Raw genomic sequence first — 19,216 nt, 5'->3', positions numbered from 1 at the left:
ACTTTGGATGTTATGCTGCCTCTATGATCTTCCTTCAGCCACAACTCTCTAAATGCACTACAAGATCACCTGTCTTATTTCATATACTGTGTGCATTCAGAAATAACACCTTCAGTCCTGTATTCATCACCCTTTTCAATTTTGTACCCATAATTATACTTCATCACACTGACTGCAATTTTGCCCTTCCTTACAGTCTCACTATCTGCTGCATCGGCTTATATACCAACTGCCCCATCCTCGGCCCTATCATTCCAGTTCCCATTCCTCTGCAAAATTAATTCAAACCTCCCCAACACTCTAGCAAACCTGCCCACAAAGATATTGGTCCCCCTCAGATTCAAGTGTTTCTGCAATGATGAGTGAAAGTTAAATAATGGCTAGGACAACAGTGCAATACTATCCTTCAAACTTACTAAGTTGGGTCTTAGTATTCCAGAAGAGACCTCTTCAGTTTACTTTGCCAACATGCATTCTTTATTTTCTCCCCATAATTCTCTCTTCTCTCAGTACTTTACCCCCCCCTTTAAACTGCCTTCTTTTCTTCCCTGCCCTCATCCCTCCTGATGCCTCTCAATTTTCTGCACTTCCTTTTCTTCACCCTTCCTATGCTCCATTCTGATCCTTATTTCTCTACACACTCTCCTAATTTTCATTCTTCCCTCCTCTCATCCATTTCCCATAACCCTCACCCCTCTCACTAAATCTATTCCTTCCTTCCTCTACATTTCTTTCTGTAGGTTCCTTCTCAAATGTTTCTTCATACTCGCTTTCAAATTTCTCAGCCTATTCTCCTCACCTCCAACCCACTTCCATTTTCTTTTTCTCCTCTCTTCCCTATCTCTGCTCCCTTCTCACTCCCTGCTCATCAGCTCCCTCCCTTCTCTCATACCTTCCATCTGAACTCCGCTTTACCCCATTCCTACCCCACTCTCCCGATCACTTCTCCTCTACTACTCCTGCCCTCCATCTTAAACCCCTAGTTTCTCCCTCCCTCTCTTTTCATCGCCTCGTATCTTATCCCTCTCCACCTTCTTCCTCATATTCCTCCTGAATCCTCGGACTCCCGACCCTTCCATCGCCCCCCTCTCATTCCCTCCTTTTCCACCCCTTCCACTCCATTTCCTTCTCTCCTCTCTCCCATCGCCTCCCGTTTCTTCCTCCCTCTCCTCTTTCACTCCAGCTCACGCGCAGGCGCGCTGGGCGCTGAGCGACAGCCGGGAGATGCCGGCGGGGCGGAACGGAGCCGCCAGTGGAGAGGGGCTCCTGCGCTGGGGTCGCCGACGGTGGCTCGGACCGGGCAGGTACGGCGGAAAGCTGGGTATACCTCCGCTAAATTGCGTCCTGCACTCGTTTATTACCTTCATAATTTGGAATGATATTCTACAATGACTGTCCTATTAGTTTGTGGACTGTTTGGAATGATTGTTTCTTATCTTAATTAGTGAGGGTTGAAGTCAGTCATCCGCACGGAATAGTTACACGATGTTTGTCTCTTTGTAGTTAAGCAATGGGTGACAGCCGCCAGTGATATTCTGAATCTCTTGGGAACTGGAATATGTAACTAACGGTTTGACAGTGATTGAGCCTTTCAGTATTTCAGTGATTTATACTGAAAATTATATAATCAAATTCAAATTTGTACAGAGGCGCGATTATGAACAACTCCGTAACTTATTATGCAACTTAATATTTTTTGGCAGAGGTGATGTGGACACATTGACATAAAGAGAAGGAATGGAAGCAAAAGTTATGATCCCCAGAAAATATTTCTGCTGTTGAACTTTTAGTTTTGCTCAATAAAGAATTAACATTTTGGTATTATAGCACCCAATGAAGTTTATAGCTGATTTTTGAGTATCCTGCCTCTGCAGATGTCTGAATTTGAGATGGATGGGGAAGGATTAGTCCTCCCAGAAAGCCCTGACAGTCAGAAAGAAAACTGCTCAATGCTCAGTAATGGTGAGTTTATGAACTATTTTAAGGTACCTTTGGAAATACAATTTAATTTTGCATGAGAGAACAAACAAATAACATTATTTTGCATTACTTCTATGTGTATTTAAGTCTTAAAATGAAGGTAAATAAAATGCATTTTGAACTTGTTAGATAAATAAGTAGCTTGTCAATATTAGGTGAGTTGAAATGTTTTTTTTAAATTAATATCTTAACACAAAATATGTATTTTAAAAAGACTTGTATTAATCAAACAATTTAAAGCTTTACTGTAGTTATTATTTTTCTTTAGAACACTTATGTTTGTATAATTCATGTGAGATGAAAAAAGGAAATTCTGCAGAAACCAGGACAACACATACATATGCTAATAACTTCCAAAAAGCAAATGTTGTTATATTTTCAGATATCTAAAGTTCAGTATCTGTGCTGGTTTTCCATTTAATTTTCAGTATATCCTGTCAACTTGTTTGCTTGATCAATTAAGTATCTCAGATTTGATATAATCATATAGACAGGCTTGCTATATTTAACAAAAGTGAAGGAAATACAAAAATATGTTTAAACGATGTACTTAAGGGTGATATAACTAGTTGTTTTATAGTGGATCTTCTCTTAATCCAACATGTTGAATGTGATCTAATTGTAAATATAAACAGAAAACAGCATTATGTTCTAAAAATAACTCTACAAAGCATGGAGGGAGGAGATGGGAAGAATGGGGAGGAACTAGTTGTAGTCTTTCATTGTCTAGAAATGCATAGGCCCTTCAAATAAAAATATACACAATAATTGGTCAAGAATGTTACTTAATGGCTTCAGAGATTCCTCAGGGAGAAAGGTAAGTGAGCAGAAGTTGTGATCCTTATCAGTACGGATGATTGTGGTAGAAAGGGAGAGGTCCTGTGGGAAGAACCCTGGAGCATAGAAAGAGGTTAAAAGCAGACCCTAAAGCTGTGATTAGAGAATTAGAGGAAAGAATGGGTCAATGCCTGCCGGAGACATGGTACAGGAAGAAAGGCTTTGCATCTCCAAGAGATCTTTTCTGCTGAGGTGGGACCATGGCAAGGAGGATGGATCGCAACTGGAACAAGACCAATATCACTGCAGTGGGGTAAGAGTTTGTTAGTGCTGTTGAAGATGGGTTAAATTTGCTTGGAAGGAAAATGAAAACTGGAAGGGAGAAAATCTAAGTTGGGGGGGAAATCAGAATTTCAGATAAGAGTATTAAGTAACTCAAACTGAAAGGATTCTTGTGTTGTGTGACTCCTGCTGCACTATCAACTTCACAATGGTCTATAGAATAATTTATCGTGTATATATAAACCTATTTATAGTCTAAGGACCGTCATGAATAAAAAGGAATTTTATTTTATGATTGAGATAGAATTTGACAACTAACACACATCTATCAAATATTCCTAGGATCTCACAAAATTCTGAGGAAAAGGAGATTAAAAGGTTTGTGTATTTGAACATCGTTAGTCTACTTATTTGTAGCTGGATAATCAACCAAAATTGAAGATTTTCACTGAGACCATGACGGAACTAAAGTAGGTTGAACTGATTTGGTGAGCAGTATAACATATTAGCAACAATTCACACTTAAGTATTAAAGTTATCTGGGAATCCAGGGCATTTTGGAGAAAGGAGAATAGTAATAAAAAGAACATTTCAACACAGTTAAAGCCCTTCAGCCCATGATGTTGTGCCAACCTTTTAGTTTTTGCCAAAATCAGTCTAATACTTCTCTCTTCTCTTCTGCACAGCCTTCTATTTTTCCTTCATCCATATTATGGGTGTCAAACAAAACAAACACACAGTTTCTATTCTAGAGCAGAAGAAACTGTAAACTTATTCCTTACTCAAAAAGCAAGGATAGACTAGAAAGAGTTTAAAGAAGCTGTTGTACTAAAAAAAGGGGTGGAGATTAGAACTGTAAGAGATTTGGGACATGGATGTGAAGATATTGCCAAGGTCAAGGTGTGGTTACCAAGCCAGTTAGTTAAACAGAACATTACAATACAATGTTTCCAAAATGAGCATTGAGTTCTGCATTGTGCACAGTTCATTTCAGTGTACTTCTCTAAATAATGGTCATCATTAAGAAGGCTAAAACTAAAAGTGAGAAAAAGTTGTAGACTGATGTTCAACTTTTTCATTTTAAACAAATAATCTTCTTTGAGCCAAATGAATGGTATCTTAAAAGCTATGGAAATTCTCATTTTACATTGTAATTTTAGCTTTACTTTTACAGATTTCGCTAATTTTTTTCGGATTTCTGACAGTCTTGAACTGGTTTCCACTGAGCAAATGAACATAACTACCCAGTCCTGTTTATGAATGTGCAAATAGTAAGATTACATAGAGAAGAAAGAGGTATAAACAGTAATATTGATTAGTTTCGCAAATTTTTTTTTGCTGTTAATATGCAGTGTATTAAATATATTTATGCAATACCACATGGAGTTGATCTGGTAAAAATAGTGAAAATCAAAAAATTGCAGATTATAGAAATTTGAAGCAAATACAGAAAATACTGGAATCACAAAGTAGGGCAGGCAGCATTGGTGAAAAGAGAAACAGAATTAATGTTTCAGGTCAAAGACACTTCATAAAAATGGAGATGAGAGAAAATAAGTTAGTTTTAAGCTGCTCAGAGAATGGGGGGAGAGATAGCTGAGACAAGGAGAATATCTTTGATAGGAGGAGACCAGTGTTGCCAAGGTGATAAATGGTAGGTGTCGTGGGGTCAATGGGTTAAGAGAGCAAATAAAAAATGTGAAGAGGGCAGTTAAAGAGTGATAATGTAGAAGAATGGTTTTTTTTAAAGTTCAGGATTGGGGGACATAGCCAGCATATTGGGCAATGCTACTGTAAAGTGAAAACTGAGCCAATATCAAAGAGGGATGAGAAATGTGCACCACAAGGCTGTGTGCTTAGCCCCCTGCTCTCCTCGCTTTACACTTATAACTGCGTGGCTAAGCACAGCTCCAATGCCATATTCAAGTTTGCTGATGACACCACTAGCACAGGCCAAATCAAAGATGGTGATGAATCAGCACAAAGGATGAGATTGAAAATCTGGCTGAGTCGTGCCATAATACCAACCTCTTACTCACTATCAGCAAGACCAACGCACTGATTGTTGACTTCAGGAGAGGGAAACCAGAGGACTACAAGCCAGTACTCATCAGAGGATCAGTGGTGGAGAGGGTCAGCAACTTTAAATTTCTTGATGTTATTATTTTATAGGATCTGTCCTGTGCCCTGCATGTAAGTGTAATTATGAAGAAAGTATGGCGGTGCCTCTACATTCTAAGGAGTTTGTGGAGATTCAGCATAACATCTAAAAGTTTGATCAACCTCTGTAGATCTGTGGTGGAGAGTACAGTACATTGACAGCCTAGTATTGGAACACCAAAGCCCTTGAATGAAAAATCCTCCAAAAAGTAGTGGATGTGGCCCAGTCCATCAGGGTAAAGCCCTCCCACCACTGAGCACACCTAAATGAAACACTGTCATAGGAAAGCAGCAGACATCATCGGGGACCCCCACCATGCACCATTTCTTCTCATTGCTGCCATCAGGAAGATGGGACAGGAGCCTCAGGATTCACACCACCAGGTTCAGGAACAGTTACTACCTCTCTAGGATCAGGTGCTTGAACCAAAGTGTAAAACTTCAGTCAACTTCGCTTGCCCCTCAGCTATGTATTGTACTCACTTACGAGGACTCTTTATCTCATGTTCTTAATACTTATTGCTTATTTATTTATTATGGTTATTTCTTCATTTCTGTATTTGCATAAATTGTTGTCTTATGCACTCTGGTTGAATGCCCAAGTTGGGTAGTCTGTCATTGTTTTTGTTATTGTTATTATTCTATAAATTTATTGAGTCTACCCACAAGAAAATGAATCTCAGGTTTGTATATGGTGATACATATGTACCTTGATAATAAATTTACTTCAGACATTTGAAGAGAGAGAAAGATATTTTTTTATTTTTATATATATATATAGGCCCAGGCATTTGTCAACTATGGCAGAGAGAAAGCTATGGTTCTGAAAGAAAGAAGATACCATAGGGATAACTGTGAGGAAACATTTATCATTGGATGAAATACAACAGAGACAGAAGAATTAGGACAATGATATGGAGTCCTTACAAGAGACAGGATGGGACAAACTATGGTGGAGGCAACTTTGGGTTTGATATGAATGCTGGCAGCTGATCTGTAATCTAAGGAGATCAAGAAGAGGATGGAAGAGTCAGAGATAGACTATGTGAAGGTGAATGCAGGTTGAAAATTGGCAGCAAAAGTAATGAAATGTTCAAGTTTTATATAGCTTCAGAAAACAGCAGCTTAGTGCCTGGGATTAAATGCTTTGTGGCATTGTAATGTTACATTGAGACACATTTGATTTGATTTGCCATCAACTCAAGTGCAAGCTATATGTTCTATACCAACTGTATGCATCTCCTTAATTTGCCAGTTGTGTTCTGGAAGGGTAGAGCAATAGGTCTTTAAACAATAAGTTATCAACTCAGTGTAATCATTCTCTAGAGAAATTAAATCAATCAAGACCAAGGCTTGGAATAGAAATGTCTCAGTAGATTAATTAAAGTATGCATGAGAGATATTTCCAATGTGCCTCTGACTTGTGCCACTGAGGTTCCACGACAGTTGTTCATTGTTATCAAACACTGCATAGCAGACTGAAGAGTAAAATCTCAATTACTGCAGATATGTGGTTGGATTCCTTTACAGCTTTATTCAGTTTCCCACAGAGTCAAATGATACAAGTTATTTCTGTGCAGAAGGCAAAATCAATAATGAGTTAATCCTAAGATTTCCCAAGTTGCCTAAACTGTGTCATACTAAATCTACAAGATGTCTGCTCTGGGATTGTCTGGAACTCTGTGGCCAACCAAACACTGTACATATTCATGAAAACCAGCTAAACAGTAGACACTTAGTGTGAAAGGTGAGGAAATTGAAATTATCAGGAAATTACTGTTCCTTGTTCTGCACAATGTTCCAAGCCATAGAAGTGAATTTTGGAGAGTTATTGGTGTACATGATTTGAATTTCTGGGAGGGAAAGCAAAAACAGTAGGTTTCGTGAATTGTGCAATTTGTGGCAAGCATAGCATAAGATAATGGAGGCAAACTATCAGTTTATTCTAAATTCACTAGAATCCTTGAATACATGATATATCTTTCAGCGTAGCTTCCTTAAATATTTGCTTTAATTTGTTAGCTGGAATGCAGTGTAGGTAACAAATGAAAGGTTTACTCACATATGACACTGGCTGGAAATGTAAAATAAGAACAGAAAACCCTCAGTAGATCAGGCAACATCTGTAGTGGGGAAAAAGAAAATTAAAGTTTCAAGTCGGTGGTTTTTCATCAGAATCAGAAAAGAAAGAAAATGTTTGTGTTTTAAATTGTGTGAAGGAGGAAGGGAAAACAAAGTGTAAGTCTAATGAAAGGGTGGAGAACATATGAAACTGAAAACATTAATATTGTTGGCATCGTCTACAAAAAGGTGCTGAATCTTTGTTAAAGTAAAAACAAGTTTGGGTAAAATGAAGGTGGTTGCAGAGAGTGAATGGATTTGCTTTTGTATAAAAAAATCCTTTCTATTGCAGGATGGAGATATGGAAGGACTGAACACACAGATAAAATGAATTGATTTTGACCAAAAAAAATAGGCATGGCCTAAGTGGTGGAGGACATCAGAAAGTGTTATAGTTGTGAGTGGTAAGGGATGAGGCAAGGAGAGTAGAATAGGTAAGGCAAGAAGAAAGAAGTTCCATAACCAAGGCAAGGCTGAAACAATGTGATTAACAGGAACATTCCACTTGTGGGTCTTGGAGAGGAGGTAGAAACAAGTTGAGCAGGGTCAGGAAATAGCAAAGGTGGAAGGATGCACAGTTTTGGGGGAAAAAGCAGTGACAGTCTGGGAAACAATGACTTGATGTGTGTGGTGTGTAACGTTATCCAGCGGGACTAAGAGATGATGGCAGAGTGCTGTTAACTTACATCTACAAGGTCTAGCACAACATCACTGACTTTGCCAGTAGGTTAGATGACAGAATTCTCAAACTGAGCAACATCTACTTTAACTCTACTCACTGGTGAAAATAAAAGGTGTAATTGTAGAGGCATGGTCTAGTCCAAGTTGTGCCTTTCTTTTTTTGGGATGCATGGACCAGTCCTTCTGCCATATATACTCTAGCCTCCCTCCTCTTTCCATTATATTAGTGACTGTATTCCTGCTTCAAGTAAGCTTCAATTATCCTGGTGTCTAAGAAGAACATGGTAACCTTCCAGTGGCACTTACATTCACAGCGATGAAGTGTTTTGAGATACTGGTGATGAAACCTATCAACTTCTGCCTGAGAAGTGACTTGGATTCACTCCAATTTGCCTACCAGCACAATAGGTCCACAGCAGATGCCATTTTGTTGTCTTTTCACTCGACTCCGGAACATCTGGACAACAAAGATGCATACAACAGGATGCTTTTTATCAACTACAAGTTGGCATTCAATTCTATCACCCCCTTAAAACTAATTAATAAGCTTTAAGACCTTGACCTCCATATCTCCTTGTGCAATTGGATCCTAGATTTCCTCACTTGCAGACCTCAGACAGATTGGATTGGCAACATCTCCTCACACCAAAAACCTGTGTGCTTATCCCCCTGCTCTACTCGCTTTGCACTTACGACTCTGTGGCTAAGCACAGCTCCATATTCAAGTTTGCTGATGACACCAGTGTTACAGGCCAAATCAAACGAGGTGACAAATCATCATACAGGAGGGAGATTGAAAATCTAGCTGAAAGTGGTGCCATAACAACAACCTTTTACTGAATGTCAGCAAGACAAAGGAGCTGATTACTGACTCCAGGAGAATGAAACCAAAGGTCCATGAGCCCGTCCTCCTCAGGGGATCAGAGTTTGAGAGACAAAAATTTAAAATTCCTTTGTATTATCATTTCAGAGGACCTACATCTGGGCCCGGCATGTAAGTGCAGTTATGAAGGAAGTGTGGCAGTATGCAAAGATTCAGCATGACTTCTAAAGCTTTGAGAAACCTCTTGTGGTGGAGGTGTATATTGACTGGTTTGGAAACACCAATGCCCTTGAATTAAAAATCCTACAGGAAGTAGTGGATGTGACCCAGTCCAACACAGTTAAAGCCCTCCCCACCACTGAGCACATGTACATGGAGCATTGTGGCAGGAAAGCAGTATCCATTGTCAGGGACCTTCACCAGCCAGGTCATGCTCTTTTCACTGCTCCCATTAGGAAGAAGCCTTAAGCTTCATACCACCAGGTTCAAGAACAATTATTACTCTTCAAACATCAGGCTCTTGAACCAGAGGGAATCTCTTCACTCAACTTCACTTGCCCAATCACTGACCTGTTCTCACTACCCATGGACTCACTTTCAAGAACTCTTCATCACATATTCTCCTGATGGCATGAACATTGACTTCTCTAACTTCCGTTAATGCTCCTCCTCCCCTTCTTACCCTATCCCTGACATACTTAGTTGTTTGCCTGTTCTCCATCTCCCTCTGGTACTTCCCCCTCCCACTTTCTTTCTCCTGAGGCCTCCCGTCCCATGATCCTTTCCCTTCTCCAGCTCTGTATCACTTTCACCAATCACCTTTCCAGCTCTTAGCTTCATCCCACCCCCTCCGGTCTTCTATCATTTCGCATTTCCCCCTCCCCCCACTACTTTCAAATCTCTTACTATCTTTCCTTTCGGTTAGTCCTGATGAAGGGTCTCGGCCCGAAACGGCGACAGCGCTTCTCCCTATAGATGCTGCCTAGCCTGCTGTGTTCTACCAGCATTTTGTGTGTGTTGTTGTTTTCTCAATATTTTAGCTCAGTTATTTATTATTATTATTTTCTGTTTTTTATTTGCACAGTTTGTTGTCTCCCCTGTTTGTGCGGTCTTTCATTGATTCTATTATGGTTATTGGATTTATTGTGGTTGCTTGCAAGAAAATGAATCTCAGGGTTGTACATGGTGACATATATGTACATTGATAATAAATTTACTTTGAACTTTTGTATTGAACCCGCTTCTTGAGCTCACGTAGAACACAGAGATTTTTCTCATTTTTGTTCCCATTTTCAACCTGCTGTCACTCTCAAATAATTCATAATCAATTCTGCTCTTGATTGGATAAATGAAATGCAAATTGGTTGACCATTTTGTGGAACACTGCTATTCAAGCTGCAATGGCAACCCTGCATTTCCAAATTCTGGTCACTTTAATTCTCTAGCCACTTTGACTGCTCTGTCTTTGGTTTCTGAAACTGTTCCAGAGAAGACCAATGTAAGTTCAAGGAACAGCACCTTATCTTTCATCTAAGCATGTCATAGATCTCAGGACTTAATTCTGAGGTAAAATTACCTACCTACAACATTATTTCAGTTTTTCTCCCATCACAGATGGGTATCTGATCTACCAAGTGTCTCTAGCGTTCACCTTTAATTTTCTAGCAATTGCTGTGTTCTACATTCATCGACCTCTTAGATCACATGAAAAGCTGTGGGTGATCTGTTAATCTTTTTGTGTGTGGGAGGGGTTTGGTGCTGCTGTCACTTTTCTTTTCTGTGAGTGTGGGGTTTGGGATTGTTGGGGCTACTTTTAGCATCTGGTGAGGGTCTATGAATTTAGTTTCTTTTCTTTTTGGTGCCAGTTGGGGGGGAGTTGATGTCTTTTCTTTCATTGACACTCTGTACTTAATGACTATTTGGAGTAGACAAATATCAGAGTTGTATCATACATGCATACTTTGACAATAAAATGAGCCTTTGAACCTTTGACCTTTGAACATTTGAGTCAACCATTTCTTAGTCTCCATCCCATTGCAGATTTTCCCACTGATCTTTCCATCCATTCCAGCCACGAGTGACTCCTCACTTTTCCAGTTCTGATGAAAGGTCACTGTTCTGAAGCATTAAACTCTACTTTCTTGTCATGATTGTTGCCGGATCTGCTGAGTATCTCCAGGAAATCTTGTTCTTTCATGTTTTCGAGATATTCAGGTTTTCTAGTTAGTTTATTGGTCAGAAATGAATTAGTTTGGTTTCTTGCTTATTGACATCTAAAAGTGTGTAATGTTCCAAGCAGCCTATTGTCTTGCTGAAAGCATCTACAAAGAAATGTGTCCATTTCACAGAATTCTAGCCAGCATCTTCTGCATAAATGGATTAAGTAGCATTAGAACAAGAACAGACAAAAAGTACTTAGTCTGCACTCTGCAGTAATATTGGTAAAGAGCCAATGATGGCAACCATGCCAGTTTTCATATATTATTGCAAGAAGCTAGCATTTTTGGTTCATTCTGTCACTAATCCCCTAATCAAAATTTCATGTTGTTAGGGGGAAGTATTCAAGAATAAAATATACATATTGGTGAATCCTCTTTTATATCTGATTAATGGAAGTGTCAGCAAAAGTCAACTAAGTTCTACAGTTGGAATTATTTAATACATTTGCTTGTAACAGGAAATAATTTTTTGATGGTTATTGTCATATACCGATATTTTTCAACTGTTTAATGAGCAAAAAAAAAGCTAAGAAAAAAAACAGCCCTTATTAATTGCTGACTTGCATGGTCCAGAGATGCTTTCATGCCTGAGAAAATACAGCTGCTATCATGTACTTATAGGTGCCATATTTTTTCATGAAAAGATTCAATGAATGTCTTATATATTTAGTATTCATAAAATTGTGACCACTTAATAAAGTAATTGGTGAGTATGCCAGTTTTATATGAATGGGTTACAGGCATGTACTGACAAATCATGAAAAATAAAGTTTATTTTTAGTATAGTCAGCATTTGGTTTGACAATTATTGTGGATATGGATAATGGTTTTAATACAAGCAGTTTAGACTATAGTAGTTTCTCTCCAATTAAATACAATAATACAGTGGGTTCCAGTTAATTGGACCTTCGGTTAATCAGGCCAGTTGCTTATTTGGGACAACTCTTAATGAACAAAAACTAAATGAGAAAATTGCCAGGATTCTCTGTTTACGATAGACATTATGCTGCTTGACTGGGGCAGGAGACTTTTGCCGAACAATTTCTAACTAGTGTCAGTCGCGTGCATTGTGTGGCCCTTAGACAGTACACCGTGCTTAGGGTGAAAGTTTTTTATATAGAGTCAGTTGCATGTAAATGTGTTCAAAAAGCAGTAATTTTTTTTTGTTACTGATTGTGGCGAGAAATAAATGGTAAGGCAACCGGAACTGTTTTGCTCATTACGGTCTCAAGTATTAGAAGTTAGGAACTACGAAGAATTTGAAGATATCAACAATCATCTTGAATGTTTCAATGAAAATGAAGATTTGAAGGATGGAATCATGGAAAGTATCAAATGAAGGCAGTCCATTCTCTATACTAGGTGTCTGCATTGATTTCTTTCATTTATTGTCAATCAAAAGAACACAGCAGCGAAAACTGGATGAATTCTTCCATTGGTAACTATTAGGAAATAATGCATAGTTTTATAGTACTGTAATAGTATTGGTACTATTCTAATATATACGTGTAAAGAACAGAGAGTAGCTAATCTAGTAACTTGATTTACAGATTTGACAATCAATGAATTTAGAATGTGCAACCTAACTTCTACAGTGATAAACTTAAGGCTATCTAGGAGTCTGCTGCCTAATTCACTCCATGTTAAATTCACCTATGGACCCTGTACTCACTGGGCCCTGAATATGCAGAATAGATTTTGGATTAACATCTACTTCAAAAATTCAGACCCCCAGTAACAAAGTATTCGCTTTGTGGTGCAGAATGAGCTGTAGAATTGTTTATTGTGTTCAAGTTCATTTTTGAGTTGTTCAGAGCTAAGTACACGACTGAATAATTGCAGCTTGTGCTAATTAACAAATTGTGTAGGCTTGGATTGGCATTTTAAAGCATAGATGATTTTAATTCAGCTCCTGCTTCTAAATAAGAATAATAATCAGATTTATTATCACTGACATATGACATGAAACTTGTTGTTTTGAGGCAGGAGTACAGTGCAAAGAAATAAATTATAAACTACAGAAATAGGTAGTGTAAAACAAGGAATAATAAGGTATACTTATGGGTTACACACACAAAATGCTGGAGAAAGTCAGACAGCATTTATGGAGAGTAATAAAGAGTTGATGTTTCAATTGAGACCCTTCGTCAAGACTCAGTGTTTGTGGGTTCATGAACTATTCAGAAATCTGATGTTAGAGGGAAAAACGCTGTTCCTACATCTTCTAATGTGGGTCTTCAGGCTGCTCTACCTCCTTTCTGATGGTAGTATAAGAAGAAGGCATCATGTCCGAAAGGTTTGCGTCCTTGGTGTTGGATGTTGTTGCCTTGAGGCACAGTCTCTTGAAGATGTCCTCAGTCATGGAGGGGATTATGCTCGTGATGGAGCTAGCTGAATCTATAACCCCGTGTAGCTTCTGAAGCTTAAGGGAATGTATGGCTGTATAATTCATAGAAGCTGATGTAAGGATTGTGACACATTGTTACCATGCATTCAGTCAACCTAACAACATGCAATATTCATGCTTCCTGTTATTGTAATGATTTTAATATTCCACCACAGCCAACAGCAATATTGAGGACATTATCATACAGCATTGGATCCACTTTCATGAGTGATTAACACAGGTTATATTTAGCTTATAACTGATAGAAGCCAGGCTGCATTAAAGCAGAAATGCATTGTGGCTTGATCAAAAAGCAGGAAGGGGGAATCATTATAGAGGTGATTATACCTTACCAAGTGACTCAGTGTACAATTGATCATGTGATAGAGGCTTTTTCCAGGGCTGAAATGGCTCACACAAGGGGGCACAGTTTTAAGATGCTTAGAAGTAGATACAGAGGAGATGTCAGGGGCAATTATTTTTACGCAGAGAGTGGAATGGGCTGCCAGTGACAGTGGTGGAGGAAGATACAATAGGGTCTTTTAAGAGATTCCTGGATAGGTACGTGGAGTTTAGAAAAACAGAAGGCTATGGGTAAACCTAAGTAATTTCTAAAGTAAGTACATGTTTGGCACAGCATTATGGACTGAAGGGCCTGTATTGTGCTGTAGGGTTTCTATGTTTCTATGTACAAGTCAGAAAAGAATAGATTCCTTGGTTTTCTCATACTATCCTAGAGGCCTTAGTGAAATAGTAACTATAATTTCCATTTTCCTGAGGCGGTCCTCCAGACCAATTGGGAAGCTTGAGAAGGAGGGAGTCCAAGTCTTCAAGCTATTCAGGGAATCCAGATGTAGGAAATGTCAGTGATACATATTCAAATGTTTCCCCCCCCCCCCATAATATGCACCACAAGCCTCACAGAGCATTTAATCACTTATCAGCCAATAATTTCTATCATTCAGTATTCACGTGCGTGCTCCTCATTCTCATAGATAGAACATAGAAAAAGAACAGTACCACACAGGGCCAGATCCTTCAGCCCATAATGTTCCTGTGGATAAGATGCCACATGAAACTAATCTCATCGGCCTGCACGGGATCCGTATCGCTCCATTTACTGCACGTTCAACGTCTGCCCTTGCAAACACCTCTGGCAGTGCATTCCAGGCAGCTACAAAAAACTTGCCTCACACATCTTTAACCTTTCTCTCCTTAAAGCTGTACAATCTAGAATTTAGGAGGACATCTAGAAATTTTACTGCCCTGGGAGCAAACACAAGTGAAAATGCAGTAATCAGAGAGCATTAAAGAGCCAAAGACTTGGACAGGGTGTTTCCAAAATGTATATTGCCACCCTGAAGCCAAGGTAAATGATATCAGCATGTATTTGCAGTATAGACCATGGGGGGGGGGGAGGGAGGAATTAGCCAGACGCTATGGTTCATATTTGAACTGATGTCATAGGTGTTTAAACTCTTCTAGTCAGCACTTCATGAGTTGCAAGATTTTAACAGAAAGGCTGTCAGGTGGAATAATCTGAGGGTTGCCCTCTTTGTCATGTAATTTAGAAGCCAAATCAATGTATAGTAGGATATTTGGATTGGGAGAGGGGTTTTCTGACTCAGGGGACTTGTTTTGAGCTCTGGGAGAGGGGACCAGTGTAAGATGGATGGGTTGTGCCTGAGCACAATGATTAGCCAGTACTGTTATGGGGTAGTTAATGGGGAGTGGTTAAACCTATTGGACCATAAGAAGGAAGGCAGAAAGAAGCAGCATTGTGAATAGAGGACATAGTGACTTTAAAGGAATAATAATTGCAAGTACCAGGAAGAGGAAGACATCAGAAGTGAAAGAAGCAGATAATAATTGTACCTGCTGTTGCTGGAGCTACAGCAATTATCATGATTTCAGTAATAAATATGTAGTTCAAACCAGTCCAGGATTTATTTATTTATTCTTTAAGCATTCCTACTTAACAACTGGCCAGGTATGAAAAAAGAATACATTGATTAAGAATGAATGAAATTACAAATAAAATGTATATTTAATAAGGTTATATGACTGAATTTGTTTTGTTTCACTTCAGGGAGAAGTGCTGTGAGATGTTTTAATGCAGAACTCCAGATAACATAGAAAATGATGCAAAAGCAGATTTGTTGGTGAATTTTTATAGACGGTAATGACCATGTAATACTACCATAATGCTTCAATTATCCCAATATTGACTAGGAAAAGCATTGTACTAAGGAACTGAAAAGGAGGTGAATTTCTCACTGAATGCAGGATAATTTGAAAAATGAAGTAGGTGATATAAGGAAAAAGTGAATAAAGGAAAGAATGATAATAGATGGAGAAGATGTGCTGCAAATATTAGCATTTACAAAGATTGGTAATTCACTTGATTCAGATTAAATGCAACCAATTTTGATGGAAATAGCAGATCTATTAGTCTCAATCTTGCATTTCCTATTGAATAGAAGAATCTCATTAAGGTGATTGGAGAGTTGTACATGTTTTACCACAATTCAAGTTAGGAGACCACAAGTTGGTAACTCTTTGCTAGTGAGAACATTTTCAGAGCCATAATTAAAGCCAGTGCTTCTATTTGAAAAAGCATGGGCTTGTCTAGAAAAACTGACATGGATCCAGATTCAAATTCTGGTTTATTATCCCTAATGAATGACATGAAATTTGTTTTGTGGCAGAAATACATAAAATATTACTATGTTTCATTACGAAATACAGTATATAGTAATAAATAGTGCAGAGGAGAGGAAAAGTATTGAGGTATGGTAAATTCCACATGTTTGGACTGCTCAGAAATCTGAACCTCCTCCCTGATGACAGTAATGAGAAGAGGGCATGTCCTGGATGGTGAGAATTCCTAATGATGGATGCCTCTTTCTGGAGGCACCGTCCTTTGAAGATGTCCGTGATAGTGGAGAGGCTAATGCCCATGATGGAGCTAGCTGAGTCTACAACAGTCTGCAGTTTTTTTTTCTATTCTGTGCATTGGAGCCTGCATATCAGATGGTGATGCAACCAGTCAGAAAGCCCTCTATGTTAGCATCTGTAAAAATTTGCCAGCCTTAAGTAACACACCAAATCTACCCAACCTGCTGGCGTGCATTCTTCGTGATTGCGTCAATATGTTGGGCCCAGGCTAGATCCTCTTAAAATATCGACACCCAGGAACTTAAAGCTGCTCACTCATCTAACAGCTGATCTCTCAGTGAGGACTGGAGTATTTTCTTCTGACTTCCCCTTCCTGAAGTCCGTGATCAGTTCCTTGTTCCTACTGACGTTGAGTGTAAGGCTGTTGAAACAGCACACAACCTGGCCAATCTCTCTCACTCCTGTGTGCCTCTACATCACCATTTGAAATTCTGCCAACAACAGCTGTGTCATTGGCAAATTTAGAGATGGTGTTTGGGATGTGTCTACCCACACAGTCATGGGTTTATACGTAGTAGGGCAGTGGGCTAGGCATGGATCACTAAAGTGCGCCTTTGTTGAATATCAGCAAAGAGGAGATGTTATTTTCAATCTTTGCTGATTGTGGTTTACTGATGAGGAAGTCCATAAAACCATAAGATTTTTGGAGCAGAGTTAGGCCATCTGACCCATCGAGTCTGCTCCATCATTCAATCATGGCTGATCCTTTTTTTAAAAATCTCCTCCTCAACCCCAGTTCCCGGCCTTCTTGATATTGATGCAATCATGACGTCAAAGATCATAGATTTAAGATCTGTTAAGGAAAACTGTATTTTCTCCAGAGGTAAAAGAGAATAAAAATTACATTTATGCAATAGATGCACATGTGGAGTTTTGGAATGTCTGACAAAATTCCAGACGTAAACCTTGTTTAGAATGTATAAGTCCTTGCGAAATGTCAAATGTGAAATTCAAATTCAAGTGTGAATATGGATTTGGCTTACTGATGAGGCAAAGGAATCAAGATGGATGAATACTTTCAGATTGAGAGGCAGTTTGCTTCATTGTTCCCCTTGGGCCAACTGAGGATCCACTACATTTGATATAATTTTCTTATAAACTCACCAAACTAGAAGTGCAGGGCAACATTAGAAAGACTGCAGCTAATACAGAAATTAACAATATTTATTGGTGATGAGAACAATTATAGCTAGGTAACTAGGTAAAGACGGTGCCTAGGTAAAACTGGTAAGTGGTGACTCTTTGCGTGCAGCTCTGATGGGAGTTATCAAATATTCCCATTTCAGACTACTACAGCTGAAATCCACAGTTGCAGCCATGGGTAATTCAGTAAGCAGCATCGTTTTAAGACACTTTGAAACTCAAAATTGACAAACCCTGATGGCAGATTTGGATCGTGAGTACAATTTCTCTTTAAGAAAATGGAAGCGGGGTGCTGTGCTGGTTGACAGGTACAATTGAAATGCCAAGGCCTTAGACCCCACTCCTGACTATCCTTCTGGTGAATTTACATCTCTGGAAAATAAAATTGAAGACCTCAGAGCAAGATTGCTGTACCAGAGCGACATTGGGGACTGCTGTGTATTTTGCTTCATGGAAACATGGCTATCCCCCATGATTTTGAATAGAGCACTGCAACCCAATGGCTTTTCATTTCTTCACAACGATAGGTTAGTTGAATCTTTCAAAGGTAGAAGAAGAGGAATATGCATAATTTTTAACTCGTGGTACACAGATATGAGGGTTCTATCTCAGTCCTGCTCACCTGACCTGGAACATGTAGTGTTCAAGAGTCTTCCATTTTATCTGCCAAGGGAGTTTTCCACCATCATCCTGGTAGCAGTGTACATTCCACATCAGGCCAACATCAGGCATGGTCTGGAGGAGCTCAGTCCCATAATTAGCAAGCACAAAACTGGGTCTGCTTGAAGACGTCTCTGAACAACTACCAGCAACATATCACCTGTGGAACCAGAGGAGCCAATGCACTTGAGAACGCTTACCTTGCCATCCCATGCCCACATCTTAGAAAGTCTGATCAACTGGCTGTACTTCTACTCCCAGTGTATAGGCAGAAACTAAAGACTGTAGCACAAGTGGTGAGGACCAAGAAGGTATGGTCAAGGGATGTGGAGGAGCACTTACAGGACTGCTTTGAGTTGGTGGACTGGACAATATTCAGGCATTCATCTTTGAATCTGAATGAATGTGTCTGAGTTGTCACTGACTTCATTAAGACATGTGTGGATGAGAACACACCTGACATTCCCAAACCAAAAGCCATGGATGAACCAGGAGATTTGTTGTCTGCCAATGGATAGTTCTGTGGCATTCAAGACCAGTGATCCAGAACTATACAAGAAATCCAGATACGACAATAGAAGGCTATTTTAAGAGCAAAAAAAAAACAATTCTAATTGAAGTTAAAGAGGGAATCAGATACATATCAACTCTGTCAGGATTTTCAGGCCATTACGTTCTACAAAGTGGAACCTAACATCATGAATGGCTCTGATGCTTCATTCCCACGTGCTTAAATCATTTTGTGCACACTTTGAAAGTGAGAACAAAACAACACCTGTGAGAATCCCTGCAGCACCTGGTGACCCTGTGATCTCTGACTCAAAGACCAACATCAGAATATCTTTCATGATGGTGTAGCTTCGCAGGGTGTCAGGCCCTGATAGCGTACCTGGTAGAGGTCTGAAAACCTGTACCAACCGACTGGCAGGTGTGTTCAAGGACATCTACAATCTCTGGCTGCTATAGTTAAAGGTTCCTATATGCTTCAAAATAGTGACAAGCATACCTGTTCCCAAGAGAAGCAGG

At 39.2% G+C, this 19,216-nt stretch overlaps 1 protein-coding gene across 1 annotated transcript in view; it reads left to right on the top strand.

Moving 5' to 3' along the window:
- Window positions 1–1,217: 1,217 nt before the first annotated feature.
- Window positions 1,218–19,216, top strand: part of mdfic2 (MyoD family inhibitor domain containing 2) — a 103,364-nt gene continuing 85,365 nt past the window's right edge. The window contains exons 1-2 of the mRNA XM_073072929.1: window positions 1,218–1,304; window positions 1,875–1,962. Of these exons, the coding sequence (XP_072929030.1) occupies window positions 1,875–1,962 (88 nt within the window). The 5' untranslated portion in view covers window positions 1,218–1,304. The remainder of the gene's footprint in view (window positions 1,305–1,874; window positions 1,963–19,216) is intronic.

This window comes from Hemitrygon akajei, chromosome 19 (assembly GCF_048418815.1).
Source record: "Hemitrygon akajei chromosome 19, sHemAka1.3, whole genome shotgun sequence".
NCBI classification, from domain to species: domain Eukaryota; kingdom Metazoa; phylum Chordata; class Chondrichthyes; order Myliobatiformes; family Dasyatidae; genus Hemitrygon; species Hemitrygon akajei.
The sequence above is the reverse complement of the archived record's forward strand: the minus strand, read 5'-3'. Positions and strand labels throughout refer to the sequence as shown.